The following is a 15,793-nucleotide window of genomic DNA, read 5'->3' on the forward strand; positions in this document are numbered from 1 at the left end:
ATGATGCTGAATATTCAGCTTTGATCATAGGAATAAATTCAATTTTAAAATATATTAAACTAGTAAACAATTGTTTCAAATTGTAATAATGTTTTGCAATATTACAGTTTTTACTGTATTTTTGATCAAATAAATGCAGCCTTGGTGAGCAGAAGAGACTTTTTTCCAAAACATAATTATTTAAAAAAAACTTTTGACATGTACTGTATTATAAACTGTTTGTTTTTTTGTTTTGTTTTTTTTAATCACATTTGTCACTATTTGCTTTTCAATAAAAGGATATCTTGTATAAATGCCACATTTTGAACGGTAGTTTGCATGCACTCTTATCATTTTTGCGTGTTTACAGGACTTTTATTTTGGTCTGGCGATGTGACGTCATAAGTTTGCGCCGCTGTTCTGCATCTGTTGTGATTCGGCTGAAGAAAGGTTTGTGTTTTAAAACAATTTAGTTATTTAAATCGAACCGTACAACCTGGAAGAAACATATTGAGGAACAGATAAAAATGGCGATTTTTAAATGTAATGAGGGCAATAACTGGAAAAGAATGGGGAGCTGAAAGATATCAATGTTAACAATATATCAAGCATTGTTAAGGTCTATTATTGATTATGGATGCATGATTTATAGTTCAGCATCAGAAACATTATTAAAGAGTCTAGATAGGATGCAGTATGGAGCTCTTAGAATATGCTTAGGACCAACTAAAACAACATTAGTCAATGCACTAATAGAGGCTAATTAAATGCCATTGAGTTTGAGGAGAGATAAATTGTCATTCTATCTTTAAAGAGTTATACTGTAAATCATATAGCTAAAGAAGTTTTAAATAATTGCTGGGAATACTTAAATAAAGGGAGAGCGGATATGGACGGAATATAAACTAATTAGCAAAGAAATATCAGATTGAAAACATAGTGTGTCACCTGTATGGTGAGAGGTCCAACATGAATAATTCCTGGTGTTACAATTGATTTAGAGGTATTAGATAAGAAAAGGGAATGGGAGGAAATGGGTCAGCATAAATATTATGTAAGCACATACAGGAAATTCTATGCAAGTACACATTATACTGATGGATCTAGAGCCCAAAAAACAGGGCTTACAGGAGTAAGAATATATATTACCGATTTTAAAATATCATTAACAAAGAAGTATAACTTAAGTGGTTAAAATAGGAAAGAAGAGGTCATAATTAATGGGATGAGATTTGGACACTCGGGACTGAACGCTTCTCTGTTCATAACTGGAGTACATGAGACTGGTCTATGTGAGAATTGTAGGGAGAAGGAAACAGTGGAGCATATAATATATGACTGTAAAAGGTATGATAAAGAAAGAAAATAATTAATTGCATATTTAAACAAACAAGGTAAGATAAATAAGGATTTGAAATATTTATTAGGATATGATTTTAAAAGAGATAGAGAAGGATACAGAATATTGATAAAATTCATATACAGTTCAAAAGTTTGGGGTCAGTAAGATTTTTAATGTTTTTAAAATAAGTATCTTCTGCTCACCAAGGCTGCATTTATTTGATAAAAAACAATTAAAAAAACAGTAATATTGTGAAATTTATATGTACAATTTAAAATGACTGTTTTTTTATTTTAATATATTTTAAACTGTAATTTATTCCTGTGATCAAAGCTGAATTTTCAGCATCATTACTCCAGTCTTCAGTGTCACATGATCTTTCAGAAATCATTCTAATATGATGATTTGATGCTCAAGAAACATTCATTATTATCAATGTTGAAAACAGTTGTGTACATTTTTTTTTTCAAAATTCTTTGATGAATTATAGAAAGTTCAAAAGAACAGCATTTATTTAAAATATATTTTCTATTTAAAATATTATAAATGTCTTTACTGTAACTTTTGATCAGTTTAACTCATCCTTGATGAATAAAAGTATGGATTTATTTTATTTCTTTCCCCCAAAAATAAAATTAAAATTCTTACTGACCCCAAACTTTTGAACGGTAGTGTTTAATGTTACAAAAGCTTTAGATTTCAGATAAATGCTGTTCTTTTGAACTTTCTATTCATCATAGCATCATGAAATAAAAATGTAAATAACTGTTTTCAACATTGATAATAGTCATAAATGTTTCTTGAGCATCAAATCCTCATATTAGAATGATTTCTGAAGGATCATGTGACACTGAATAGTAATGATGCTGAAAATTCAGCTTTGATCACAGGAATAAATTACACTTTACTGTATATGAGTCATTCCACGAAACCGGTACGATTTGAGTCCCTCTGAAGTTTTTAAGTGTATTTTACCTATTGGGTCACCAAAATCTATTCTTAAAAGCTTTTTGTATCAATTGAAATGTCTCCTTTAATAAAGTTTAAAAATAATGACATACATATTATCTTTATATTAGAAATTATCTTGTTTTTCAGTTGACACCACCTATTTTGTCATGTCCCTCATGGCCTTCTTTGAAAGTGTACTTGGAATTTGAATAATATAATTAGAAAAAAGTCCATACATTTTGCCATTCCCATGAATATCTTTCTGTGCTTTTTTGCTGGTAATGTTTTTTTTGTAAGTAAATTCATGATTATTTATTAAAATCACATTATTTAGTTCCGTCCCTCAGTAATCCCTCAACCCCGTTACGCAAACCATTCTCCCCCATAAAACTAATGAACAGATCCTTATATGTGACATCAATAACATGAATTAACATCATAGAAGTCTTCTGAACAACACTGTGTGTAGACACAGGCAAGTTACCACCTTCTTTTATAACTATAACTTATTTAGAATCTGATATTGTGGTCGTCAAGCTCAACGACTCAACCCCGTTACATCAAATAAAGATAGAATTCTATTACTTGTGAAAATTATCTTTGTTATTTCAAAAATATACATGATTTCTTAATACAATGAATGCCATGTACTCTCTTGTTGTTCACTACATGTAGAGCAGTGGCCATTTTCAAGCAAAAAATCACAACCCCGTCACACTCAACCCCGTTACTTTTTTGCCAGGAAGCGCGCGCAAATGCAAAAAAACACACAAAAACATGTTCGCACAGACACACAAACACATCAAAAAAGCACACAAGTAATATGTTTTATTTTGATGACCTATTTAGTCAGTTTATAATGTTCTAATGTATTTAAAGTTATTGTTGTTTTTCCTGCAGTCGGGTTAATAAAACTGAGTTGCAATTGCAATTTATATATGTTGTTTTTCTTGGTTACATAATGAAATACAGTGGTCATAGAAAATCTTTCAGTGAATTTGAGAAAAAAACAACGATGTATATGTTTAGCTGTATTTGTCTCTTCAACCCCGTTACCATCTTCAACCCTGTTAATCTAGTCTCAACCCCGTCACACCTACATTTTTATTCATTTTTTTTTAAGTTCATGAATAAGTAATTTAATGTTTGTTGAACTTAGTCAGAAATGTTCAGAGCAATCATAAGAATACTGATTTTAGTTAAAATTCTGAAGTTAAGCCACATCTTTGATCAAAAATGATGAGGTTGCTGTCACAAAAAGTGCCCATTTCAGGCTTTAGTATAGCATAAGTGTAAAATTATATGTAAATTTTACATTTACAATTACTGAATTAGTGTGAGGGACATATGATTAATAGGAAAATGTTGATTTCATTACAAATATATTTTATAATCATATTCTGAGAGCTCCCATAGTGTCCATAACGGGGTTGAAGACTAATAGTGCCCATATCTTAAAATAATTACCAATAATAATAGGGATTTGATGCCTGAGGTGGGAAAATATGATTTTCTGGAAGTTAAACATGTAATTAATGTTGTGGGTTGTTCAGAAAAGTAATACATAAAAGTAAAAAATCCAAAAATGTGTTTGTCCAAATCGTACCGGTTTCGTGGAATGACTCATATTCACATAGAACAGCTGTTTTAAATTGGAATAATATTTCACAATATTACTGTTTTTGTTTGTATTTTTAATCAAATAAATGCAGCCTTGGTGAGAAGAAGATGCTTCTTTTAAAAACATTAAAAATCTCACTGACCCCAAACTTTTGAACGGTAGTGTATAGGCCTTTTCAGAATGTTTGTAAACAATAGGCGGCGAGTAACTTCCGGGTGGCAGAACGCGAGCGGCTTCCACTGACTAACTGAAGAGATCCAGCTGGCGACTGCAACAGTTACATAGTTAAAAACATTGTTGTTGATCAAAGTTGAAACGATGATGAAAACGTGTTGTGTTTGGGGTTGCGCTGTCAGATATACAGCAAAAGGTGTAGGGTTTTATCGATTTCCTGTGGGTGAGGAGGTTATAGAGCTGGTAAGTCCCGCCCCTTCCGCAAAACCCCGCTGGACCTCAAAGTTGAAAAACCGTCAATGCAAGTGAATGGGAGAAAATAATTATTTTCTGGTCCCGTTTGAATTGTGCCATGAATGTGAACATATGTTGTCTGTGAATTTTTTATATAACTTTTCGTGTGAAGAATGATACAATTTAGCGGGTAGAAGTTTGATACGGTTAGACTTTGTGTGAGAGCACTTTGTGGACTACAACTCTCGACGCGTTTGAAACGTCAACACCACTAGCACACGGACTAGCTCACGGATCCCGCTAAACATGGCTGTGTCTTTGGTGCACTTCACCGCCTTCTTTCAGGGAGAGGACAAAATCGTTGAGGTTGGCGAAAACCACGGGTAAAAGTCAACTTTATGGGGTGACGTCACATAGGCGACATGTAGTCTTTCTCGTTATGTCTTTTCCACAACTGCTAGCCGAAGAATCATACCATATACTGTCAAACTCGTAACATGAAAAGTTATATAAAAAATTCACAGACAACATATGTTCACATTCATGGCACAATTCAAACGGGACCAGAAAATAATAATTTTCTCCTATTCACTTGCATTGACGGTTTTTCAACTTTGAGGTCCAGCGGGGTTTTACGGAAGGGGCGGGACTTACCAGCTCTATAGCGACTGACCGTGAGACTCACGCAATAGGGTATATGTCGAACGTCGCATGACGAAACCGGAAACCTGGTCTCATCGCATCCGCTTGTCATAGAAAGTGTTAACAGCCGTATGAACTGACGCCGATATCTATGGAATTTTAAGGTAATCAGCTAACCTACCTATCTCACTTTGTTATTGCCGTTTTATTCTATTTAAATATCTAAACGTTAGTGTGAAGATTTTTTTTTTTTTTTACTTTTAAATATCGATCTTCACATGCGAGGGACATTGGTTATGATCATCTTTGCTCGCTCCTTTTAAGTTATCTTGAGTAAAACAGTAAAAAAATGCAAGAAGCACATACAAAAGACCTGAACCGGAAGCGATGCGTTCTGTTTTCCGGTTTCGTAATGCGACGTTCGACATATACCCTATTGTATGAGGCGCCACGTAGGATTTAAATCAAACTTCGCTTATCAATATAACACACGTGCATATACACCTATAAATTACCCGCATATACATGTAGGCTATACTATTGGATGTTCAAAATACATATGAAATACACGTGCACATTAATATGAAATTCATACCAATGTTAGTAATGAATGCATACACTTGTGAATATTGCATATAAACTTGACGCACACATACACCTATAAATACTCGCATACATAGCCTACACAACTAAAGCATGCATCCACGTTTTATTTTGTATGCGCGAGTGTTTTATGGATGTGTATGCGCATCGAGTTTATATGTATGTGCGAGTGTTTATGGGTGTGTCTGCGTGCTGCGAGTGTGTATGTGCGAGACGAGTGTTTATAGGTGTATATGCATGGAAGTTTATAAGTATTTATAGGTGTATGCGTGCGTCAAGTTTATATGTAGCCTATATGCAAGTTATTCACAAGCATTCATTACTAACATAATATGTATTGGTATGGATTTCATAGTAGTGTGCACGAGTATTTCATATATGTATTTTGAACATCCAATAAATGTATATGCGAGTAATTTATAATTGTATTGTGTTATGTATGTATTGATAAGCGAAGTTTGATTTAAATCCTACGTGGCGCCTCATACAATTGTCACTTTTCACACGCTCTCACTACATCCATTTTCTCACGCAACTTACCTAAATGTATATTCCTCATACATAATATCGACTAATCAGTGTTTTTCAACCGCGCAAAAGTCGATATAACAGCTGGAGAACAATTGTCACATAACATTTACCTCAGGAAAGCCATTTAATGACCATGATAGGCTATATAGCACGTTATTTTGGCTAGAAAAAAGAGCTATAGAGAGTATTTTGCTAATTATGTGTAGGCCTACTATATTACATATTTATTATATCTTTTACTTATATCATTAAACACAGTTGTTATTATGATAAAAAAAATGCATTATATTTAATTAGATTTTTTATTTTTATTACATTTTTACTGTCGACGGTGGGCCTCCTTTCCAAGCAATTTACTAGCGTTGTCATAGGAACGCTTCGGCTTTTGCCACCCGGAAGCGATATTTTTTTTCCCAGGAGGGTAGGGGAAGACTCATGAATATTAATTAGGGAAGTAATCACTGATTGGTCTTAACCCCAGTGACGGGTAGGTTTAGGGCGGGGTTAGGGGTAGATCATCAGACCCCCAGTGGCGGGTAGGTTTAGGGGTGGGGTCGGGGTAGGTCATCAGACCAATCAGTGATGACTTCCCTAATTAATATTCATGAGTCTTCCCCTACCATCCTGGGGAAAAAAATATCGCCACCCGGAAGAACGTCTATTACTGTTGTGACGTCATGGTGAATTGTCGTATATTACAGGGTTAAGTGGAAGGATGTAAATCTGGAATGAGGATGCTCTAGTCTATTCTGGATCTTAGAATTTAATTTAATTTACCACAGAATTGTTCTGGAGGAGCTGAACACGCAGCGCCATGTAGGACCTGTTGAGATTGAATAGGATGGAGCATCGAGTAATTCTAAAAGGAGGAAGATATGAATAGGTATATGTGATAAAGAATAGAAAGATTGTAAACAAGGAAGAAATGAATATAAGTAAATCATGACTGCACAACAGCAAAAGTAGATGACTATATGCACACCGGATCCAAAGCGCCAAAAAACCGAAGAAGATTCAAACTTTCCAATCAATTGTATAATTCTTACAAGTGATGCAAAGTTAATTATTTATTATTAAAGATAATATTGTAATGGTTTAACTAATAGTTTACCCCTGGTCACTTAATGTGTTTTTACTGATCAGATAGATATCCGATTGCTGAAGAGAAATCTCCTCCTGGAGTTGATTTAAATGATCGTTATTTTTGTCAGTAAAGTGCATCCTCACATGAGTAACAGAAAACGTGCGTCTCACTCTATGTAGTGAATCGTTTATTGTAAACACGAATTCGGTCATGAGAGCAACGGGGCTTTCGAGATTCACTGAGCATTAACTCTGACTTACTCTCTTACCAGTGCGCTGAACTAGGTAGCTGATTAAGACGCACCCAGAGATTTAGCAAGGGTTTATTTGTCTGTCTTAATTATTCTCATCTTAAACATGACGATATGTCACTCTAAACACACAGAAAAACTCCTGGTGAAGCAACAATCCACGTGACACACTATCATAAAGATGGCGTTTATTAAAGAGGAGAGTGAAGACGTGACGATTGAAGAAACATTCAGAGTGAAACAAGAAGATACTGAGGAACAAACAGGTTGGTTTCATTCTTAAAGCTGAACTCAGTAATTTGATGATATCAAAATGGAAGTTTTTTGGCTTTTAGTGTGAATATGTTAGCCTTACTGTTATTTATAAGCTAGTCTGCTCCAAAAAAAAAGACAAAATTCGCATTTAGAAGATATAGCCTAAGCATTCAAAACTTACAGTCTCTCACTTCCGCCAATTTGGATAAATGATTTTGATGACATCACTCTGCACTTCAGCTTCTCATCAGATTTTCTGTCCAATCAAATATTCTCTAGAATCTGAAGTGTCCCGCCCCCTACATTATAAATAGAAGCTGCGGCTGAAATAAGTCACTTGTTACTACATTGTGAATGACATAGTGCACTAGCCTATATAGGGGATAAGGAATGATTCAGACAGCGTAAATATGCTTTCCATGGGGGCGAATTAAAGGAGAAGTTCACTTTTAAAATGAAAATTCTGTCATCATATACTCACCCTCATGTTGTTTCAAACCTGTATGAATTTCTTTCTTCTGCTGAACAGAAAGGAAGATAATTAGAAGATTATCAGTAACCAGACAGTTTTTGGGTCCCAATGACTTCCATAGTATTTTTTTTCCTACTATGGAAGTCATTGGGACCCAAAAACTGTCTGGTTACTGATAATCTTCTAATTATCTTCCTTTCTGTTCAGCAGAAGAAAGAAATTCATACAGGTTTGAAACAACATGAGGGTGAGTATATGATGACAGAATTTTCATTTTAAAAGTGAACTTCTCCTTTAAGTTTGGTTTCACAGTCCAGATGGTCTAGATACAGGATAGCACAGAGCGGATCATATGCGCGAGTCTGCGCAGACCACAAAACGTATTGGACCTATTTGAATTCTGCACAAAATGCTATATTTTACAGTGATACGGAAGAGATTAAGAGAACAAACAGTTAGCGATAAGGAGGAAACTGTGGCTTTACCAAGCTCAATGGCTCTGGCCGAGCTGTGATATAAATGAAACGCTAATAGCTATTTAAAGGTCCCATTCCATGGATTATTTTTATTATTTTATCATGTTTCCAGGGGTGCCCTTATAATGTTAGTATGTTTTTTAGATCAAAAATTGTTATAATTTAGAAGTAAAAGGCATATTTCCTAGCCTGATTTCATTCCCTGGTTTGAACACCCTGTTTGAAGGGGCGTGTCTGCTGTGAGACTTCAGTGTAAACGCCCTCTGCTGTGATTGGCTGAAATGCTTGCATATGAAATATCTGGCATTACATGTGGAACTATCTGGAAAACTTTTACTATTACAGCTATTATACGTTTTTACTATTACAGCTATCGGGATTAACGAATCGTGAGAAGTTTTTTAAGTATTTAGATCTATTTCAATCACATAGAAAATTGCAGTGATGATGAGCATTGAGCAGATGACAGCCTGTTGATCGCGTGAAAGATCTTATCATTGCAACGCAGTTTCTGCACTCACTAATGATTTCACCAATGCAAACATGAGGCATATAAATACAGTAAGAGCTTCGTTGTGCAGTGTAACAGCGTCATTGATTTCATAACGAGTTTTGGCAAGTGTCCATATAAACTCGCGCTGTGTGATTGATAGCTTGGCCGATTGGAAAGGGATTGTTCTGTGATCGCTTTCTGTATATTAATCACAGTTTAAGTAAGATTATTTTCATCCTACTAAGAGAAACGATGTGAAGTTGATCGCTACTTCCATATTAAATCACTACTTACCGCTTGCTGGAATATAGTTGAAATAGTCCCCTTCGTCAGTATGAAACGCTGAGAGAAGCCTGCTTGATATTATCCCAGGTTAGAAAAACAGTCCGTGGTGAAATGGACAGAGCAAACTAACAACTTCGAATTAAACTTTTGCGGTATCCGATTATAGATAAACATCAACCGTCTGTTGACATTTCGCCATCAATACGCCTGTATTCCTGTGGGCGGAGTTTAGTCTAAACACGGTTCTGGTGATGTCACTAAAGCAGGATGTAGAGGGGTGTAGTCCAATCCAGGCGTTTTTTGTAGTCAACTTCTGTTAAATAAAATATCTCGCTTGGCATTGAACTTTGAGCGTTATAATTTTACAGATATTATTTATACTCTAACAACAACATTACACACTAACTAAACTTTGAAACATGGAATCGCATGCAACGGGACCTTTAAAAAAAGAGAGTGGCTGTTCGATATGTCCCGCCCTGTCTTCCTGTTTCAGTGGAAATTACGTCAACACATTGAATAATGCTCTGCGTTTCAAGGCACTTCAGTGGGCCTTTACAATGTTGAGCTTTACAGAAATGAATGATATTTTTTAAAGAATGTCATACGAGTGTCTTGGATCATTCTATAATTAGGGGTATTTTTGGAAATTGACAATGTGAAGAAAACTTTACTTTCCAAAACACAAACAGGACTTTACATAAAACCCTTAAAATAAAGTACTTATGCTATTAGCCAAACTCAGGGTTTTCTCTCTCCAAAAAGCAGATGTTAGATATATTCTAGTCAACTATGTTCCTGACAAAATAAGTATTTGTTCATTGCTTGGAAAAATACCTAGAATTTAAATAGCCACCTGATTGACAATTATGTATCCACTTACCTAAATAAAAATTGTAATCATTGAGACTTTACAGAAAAATATTTAGAGATATAAAACCTCTCTGTTTTCACAAAAGTTGTTAAATGGTCCTCACAGTTTTTCTCAAACAAGTAAAAAAAATTATATGCTGTTTGGGAAGAAAAATACCTTGCGGGAACACTAAACATGTTGTACAGTCGGCAACTGAGTATTTTTGAAAATTAAAAACAGCAGTTACACAGTTGACCATACAGAAACTTGGTTGACAAAGGTAACACACATGAGAAAGTAGAGAAATGAGCAAGAAACAATAGATCACAGGTTATACTTAAAGGTGAACTAAGTAACTTTTTTTACCTTAACTGAACAGCTTCGGAGTCATTGGAATGGTTATATTACTTATTTCGGGTTGAATGGTGGTCGTTTCGCACCCCCCTGGTGCCCGTGAGCGGAAAATCCGCACTTGCAACTTTGAGCCGGCGAGCCGCCGGCCGCCGCGTCAGGAAGTATCGCGTGATATCAGGTCTCGCGATGTAAACAATTGCTTTACGGCCAAAAGAAATCTGCTAAAATGCTGTCATTATTGCGCTCCCTCACGCTGTTCGAACCCGACTGAAGAAGACGTTTTAAAGAATGTCCCATCTGCTTTGATGTCATTGATCTACTAGCCTCTGGTGTCTGAGAATCGCCAACGAGTTTTTACAACAGTGTTGTCAAATATCTATTCCGAAGCTGTGGGGGGAGCTCTAGAGAGAAACCTGCGAGCAAAAAGCGAGAATACAGCGACGAAATCCCGAAACTACTGAGCCCTGCTTTAAAACAACAACAACATTTTTTTATTTGTTATTGAACAAGTTCTTGAATGAAAAAATGTCCATGTTTAATGTTCATTGATAAGTCTTGCAAATGTGATTCCATCTCCCATTATTCGCATTAACTCTTTTTCGTACAGGTCAAAAACCACCTCAAGCGAGCTTAAAAACTTTTTTGCGAATTAAGGGTTTTTCTGTCGAAATTTGGTGTTTCCATCTCCCGTTTCTGATGTGATACTTCAAAATGTGCATAAAAACAGGGTGATGGAAACATAGCTATTGAGATGTACTACAAAAAGCAAAGAGTTGACAATGTTGAGGAGAGATTTTGGGATTACATTAAACTACTCTTTCAGCAGTTTAGTGTGTATGGGATCCAGCATACAGATGGTTTTGATGCTTTATCTAAATAAAAGTGTCTCCCACAAGATTTTGTGAGACTGGTGGGTGGACTTTGGTCCCTCCTCAAGAACATTTTGTACAGTTTAAGTTCAGTGTGCACATTTAACAAAGAAAAATTGTGAATTGACTTGTACCTGAACTTTAAATGGGACAAAGTGTGCACTTCGCTTTGAAATGTGCAGCGCGAACAGACTTATTTAGTCTCAGCCTTTTGCTATTTGATTAGAGGATAAAGCCATATTTCTAAACAAAACACAATGTTAAAGACCTTTTATGAGAGAAGTTTAAATATATTTTCGGTTCATTATGAAACTGAGGCGGGACAGATTAGACTATGGCAGGCCGCCACAATCTAGTTAATGAATGGGAAACACTGAAATGTCTTGGTGTCTGTTGCTTTGTGCCATTAAACTGGGGTTAACTTGTATTTGTCTTTGTCTGCTGTAGACCTGATGGCGCTGAAAGAGGAGAGTCAAGAACTGAATGAAATGGAAGAGGAAGATCATGATTTCATAACTGGAGAAAAATCTTTTCATTTCTCACAGACTGAAAAGACTAACAGTCATGTAATTATTCACACTGAAGAGAAGCCTTTCAAATGTAAACAGTGTGAAAGGAGTTTCCGGTTCAATAAATACCTTAAGAATCACATGAGAATGCATACTGAAGTGAAGCCTTTCACATGCCATCACTGTGGAAAGGGTTTCTGTCATAAAGCAAGTCTCAAGAATCATACGAGAGTTCACACTGGAGAGAAACCTTACACATGCCCTCAGTGTGGAATGAATTTCACTTATAAACCAACTCTTAATGCCCACATCAAAAGTCACACGGGAGAGAGCCCTTACGTCTGCAAACTGTGTGGGAAGAGCTTCTCACAAAAAGGAAATCTTAAGTATCACATGCGAATTCACACTGGAGAAAAGCCTTTCACGTGCTCTCACTGTGGAAAGAGTTTCAGTCATAAAGTAAGCCTCAAGTCTCATATGAGAATTCACACTGGAGAGAAGCCTTTCACCTGCACCCACTGCAAAATGAATTTTACATATAGAGAATCCCTTGATATCCACATGAGAGGTCATACTGGAGAGAACCCTTACATCTGCAAACTGTGTGGGAAGAGCTTCTCACAAAAAGGAAATCTTAAGTATCACATGAGAATTCACACTGGAGAGAAGCCATTCGCATGTTGTCAGTGTGGAAAGAGTTTCAGACATAAAGTGACCCTTAATAAGCACATGAGGATTCACTCAAGAGAGAACTCTTTTAAATGCAATCGGTGTGGAAGTAGTTTCACAGATAGAAATCACCTTAAGAAGCATGTAATAACTCACATCGGAGAGAAGCCTTTCATGTGTGATCAGTGTGGAAAGGGTTTCACACTTAAAGGAAACCTTAAGACTCACATGAGAATTCACACTGGAGAGAAGCCTTACGTGTGCCATCACTGTGGAAAGAGTTTCAGATTTAAAGGAAATCTTGACACTCACATGAGACTTCACACTAGAGACAGTCCTTTCACATGTCTTCAGTGTAAAAATAATTGCACGTGTCAAAGAGGCCTGAAACATAATTTGCAAACTCATTCTGGAAAGAAACTGCTGTGTGGCAAGAGGTTTAGAAAAAGGAGCATTTTCAAAAATCACCTGAGCATTCACTCTGGAAAAAGGCTATTTAATTGCGATAAGTGTAACAAAAAGTTTGTTTTGCCATCACACTTACAAATACATCTGAAAAGTCATGCAGATGTCAGACCCTATTTGTGTTCTTTGTGTGGAAAGAGATTTAAATGGCTCAGAAGTTTAAAATGTCACCAGAAAATACGTATCTGTGTGAAATCAAGGATACTTTCATACCACAACTGAATGTGGACCAGATGATTTTCTGCTCTCTCTTTTTTTCCTTCACATGTAACATGAATATGTAAAATGAATTGCAGAGTTTTGGAAACGGATAAACACAACTTTTAGAATCTGAAAATGGACTGGATACATTTGTATTGATATTTTGTGCATGTAAGCATACCTAATATAAATGAAAAAGTATAAATAAAAGGACAAACTTAATGATACCATGAACATTATTTGATTATTTTTTTTGGTTTTAAATGCACAGGTAAACATATTGTCAATTTGGACTTGAATATGGTTAGCTTTGGAGCTCATCTAATGGAATTTGTAAGCTGATTCCAGCTGCGTGTCACTGCTGGTCCTGTCTGAAACTTATGATTTGACTGCAACATTTTTTAATAAGTCCTGTATTAAGTTAGAGTATGACAGTCCCAAAAGGTTTTTTTTTTTGTTTGTTTTTTGTTTTGTTTTTAAGGTAAATGCAGGAGTCCTTTAAAAACACTTGTGGTCTTTAGGTCACTGAAAATTCGAATAATCTAGAGTCCATATAATTCAGACCTACTATGCAAATGAAGACATTCAAGAATGTAATTTTCATATGTAAAAAAAATTTCAGATCCTCTAGAATGAGCCAGCTTGCGCTTGTGCAAAAAGGGCTGTTTCTGAAGTCCTGAGGAACCTGCTTGCGCAAGAGGCAGACTCTGCAGGTCCACAGAGATCTCCATGTCGCATCCCACATCTGTCACCTGGGTGGATGAAAGTGCTTCAGCTTGTTCTTAAAGGGATACTCCACTTTAAAATGAAAATTTTGTCATCATATGCTCACCCTCATGTTGTTTCAAACCTGTATGAATTTCTTTCTTCTGCTGAAAAGAAAGGAAGATATTTAGAAGAATATCAGTAACCAGACAGTTTCTGGTCTCATTGACTTCCATAGTAGATTTTTTTCCTACTATGGAAGTCAATAGTCAACTATGGAACTAAGTTCACACAAGTTACCAACCTATCCATCCTCGGTAAAATGGGCGTGTCAAGAACACTTCCGGGATTTTTAACCGTTCTTGCCAAAATGCAAACTTGTGTATTGGGACGGTACTTGGGCAGCGACTGATGACGTTTCACAAGTCCAAAAGAACACAAGTACAGACAAGAACGCATATTGAGAAATGGCCACTCTGAGGGGAGGGTTGTGGCGTGGTTTGCAGAATTTTGCACACTTGATGAGAAGCATGCACGTCTTTAAAATAAGAAAACATTTCAGAATCCTTCATCATAATGCATTATAATTGTTCCAAATCCTTGTTAATGTAGGCTACATAAAGATTTCATCATAGTCTGTAAGATTGTACATTTAACATCCTAGTCTGTAAGTGTTCATTTTAATATTAGTAAATATAAAGTTAGATGCCTGATACTCTGGATAATCTGGGTTCTTTTTAAAGATGGATAAATCATGGTTCCCCCACACTTCTGAAAACAAAACATTAGACAACGAAACAAAATAATATGTAACTTGCTTAGTTTTGACAAAATGATCTATTTTGTGTTTCGAGTCTATTTATAGTTGTCTAAAATGTTATAAATATTTTTTATTATTATTAATTTAAATTAATTCGTTATGTAAAAAAATCGAAGACTCGTTTTGTCCAGAGTTTAATGAATCTCATCAAATACATTTTAATAGTCTCTGGTCGCCGAATACTGGTGTAATAGTTTAATAGATACAATCTTTATTTGAAGTGTAACATTAGTTTCAAACGTCATTTATTAATTTTGATCACAGCTGCCGCAACATCTGTGTTTATATCTGGATTATAAACTTTTATCCTAATACTTTCGTTATTATTTGATGTTTCAACACAGAAATAGAAATAGGCCTACTGTGTAGTTGAAAACACTGTTACTGAAGCTATTTCAAACACCAGCAGCGCGAAAGCAGATTTAAATATCCCGGTGTGATCGTAATTGTAAAGGTTTAATAGACATAGCAGAATCACTGTCATTTAGGAAAATAATATTTTAATGATGAATAGTTCATACACTCACCTAAAGGATTATTAGGAACACCTGTTCAATTTCTCATTAATGCAATTATCTAATCAACCAATCACATGGCAGTTGCTTCAATGCATTTAGGGGTGTGGCCCTTGTCAAGACAATCTCCTGAACTCCAAACTGAATGTCAGAATGGGAAAGAAAGGTGATTTAAGCAATTTTGAGCGTGGCATGGTTGTTGGTGCCAGACGCTCCGGTCTGAGTATTTCACAATCTGCTCAGTTACTGGGATTTTCACCCACAACCATTTCTAGGGTTTACAAAGAATGGTGTGAAAAGGGAAAAACATCCAGTATGCGGCAGTCCTGTGGGCGAAAATGCCTTGTTGATGCTAGAGGTCAGAGGAGAATGGGCGACTGATTCAAGTTGATAGAAGAGCAACTTTGACTGAAATAACCACTCGTTACAACCGAGGTATGC

The 15,793-nt window shown here is 35.7% G+C and overlaps 1 protein-coding gene across 1 annotated transcript; it reads left to right on the forward strand.

Annotated features, from left to right (window-relative positions):
* Positions 1–368: 368 nt before the first annotated feature.
* On the forward strand, positions 369–13,539 carry LOC307157486 (uncharacterized protein). Its single transcript, XM_079869403.1, has 3 exons — positions 369–429; positions 7,546–7,677; positions 11,916–13,539. The coding sequence occupies exons 2-3, from the start codon at positions 7,593–7,595 to the stop codon at positions 13,331–13,333; spliced, it is 1,503 nt and encodes a 500-aa protein (XP_079725529.1). The 5' UTR covers positions 369–429; positions 7,546–7,592; the 3' UTR covers positions 13,334–13,539.
* Positions 13,540–15,793: the final 2,254 nt, after the last annotated feature.

Source organism: Squalius cephalus, assembly GCF_949319135.1.
Source record: "Squalius cephalus genome assembly, chromosome: 4".
NCBI classification, from domain to species: domain Eukaryota; kingdom Metazoa; phylum Chordata; class Actinopteri; order Cypriniformes; family Leuciscidae; genus Squalius; species Squalius cephalus.

Bases quoted from the DNA above. Each gene is read 5' to 3' on its own strand.
- LOC307157486 (XM_079869403.1), top strand. From the start codon at position 7,593: ATGGCGTTTATTAAAGAGGAGAGTGAAGACGTGACGATTGAAGAAACA. The intron at 7,678-11,915 runs GTTGGTTTCATT...TGTCTGCTGTAG, and splicing joins AGATACTGAGGAACAAACAG to ACCTGATGGCGCTGAAAGAG.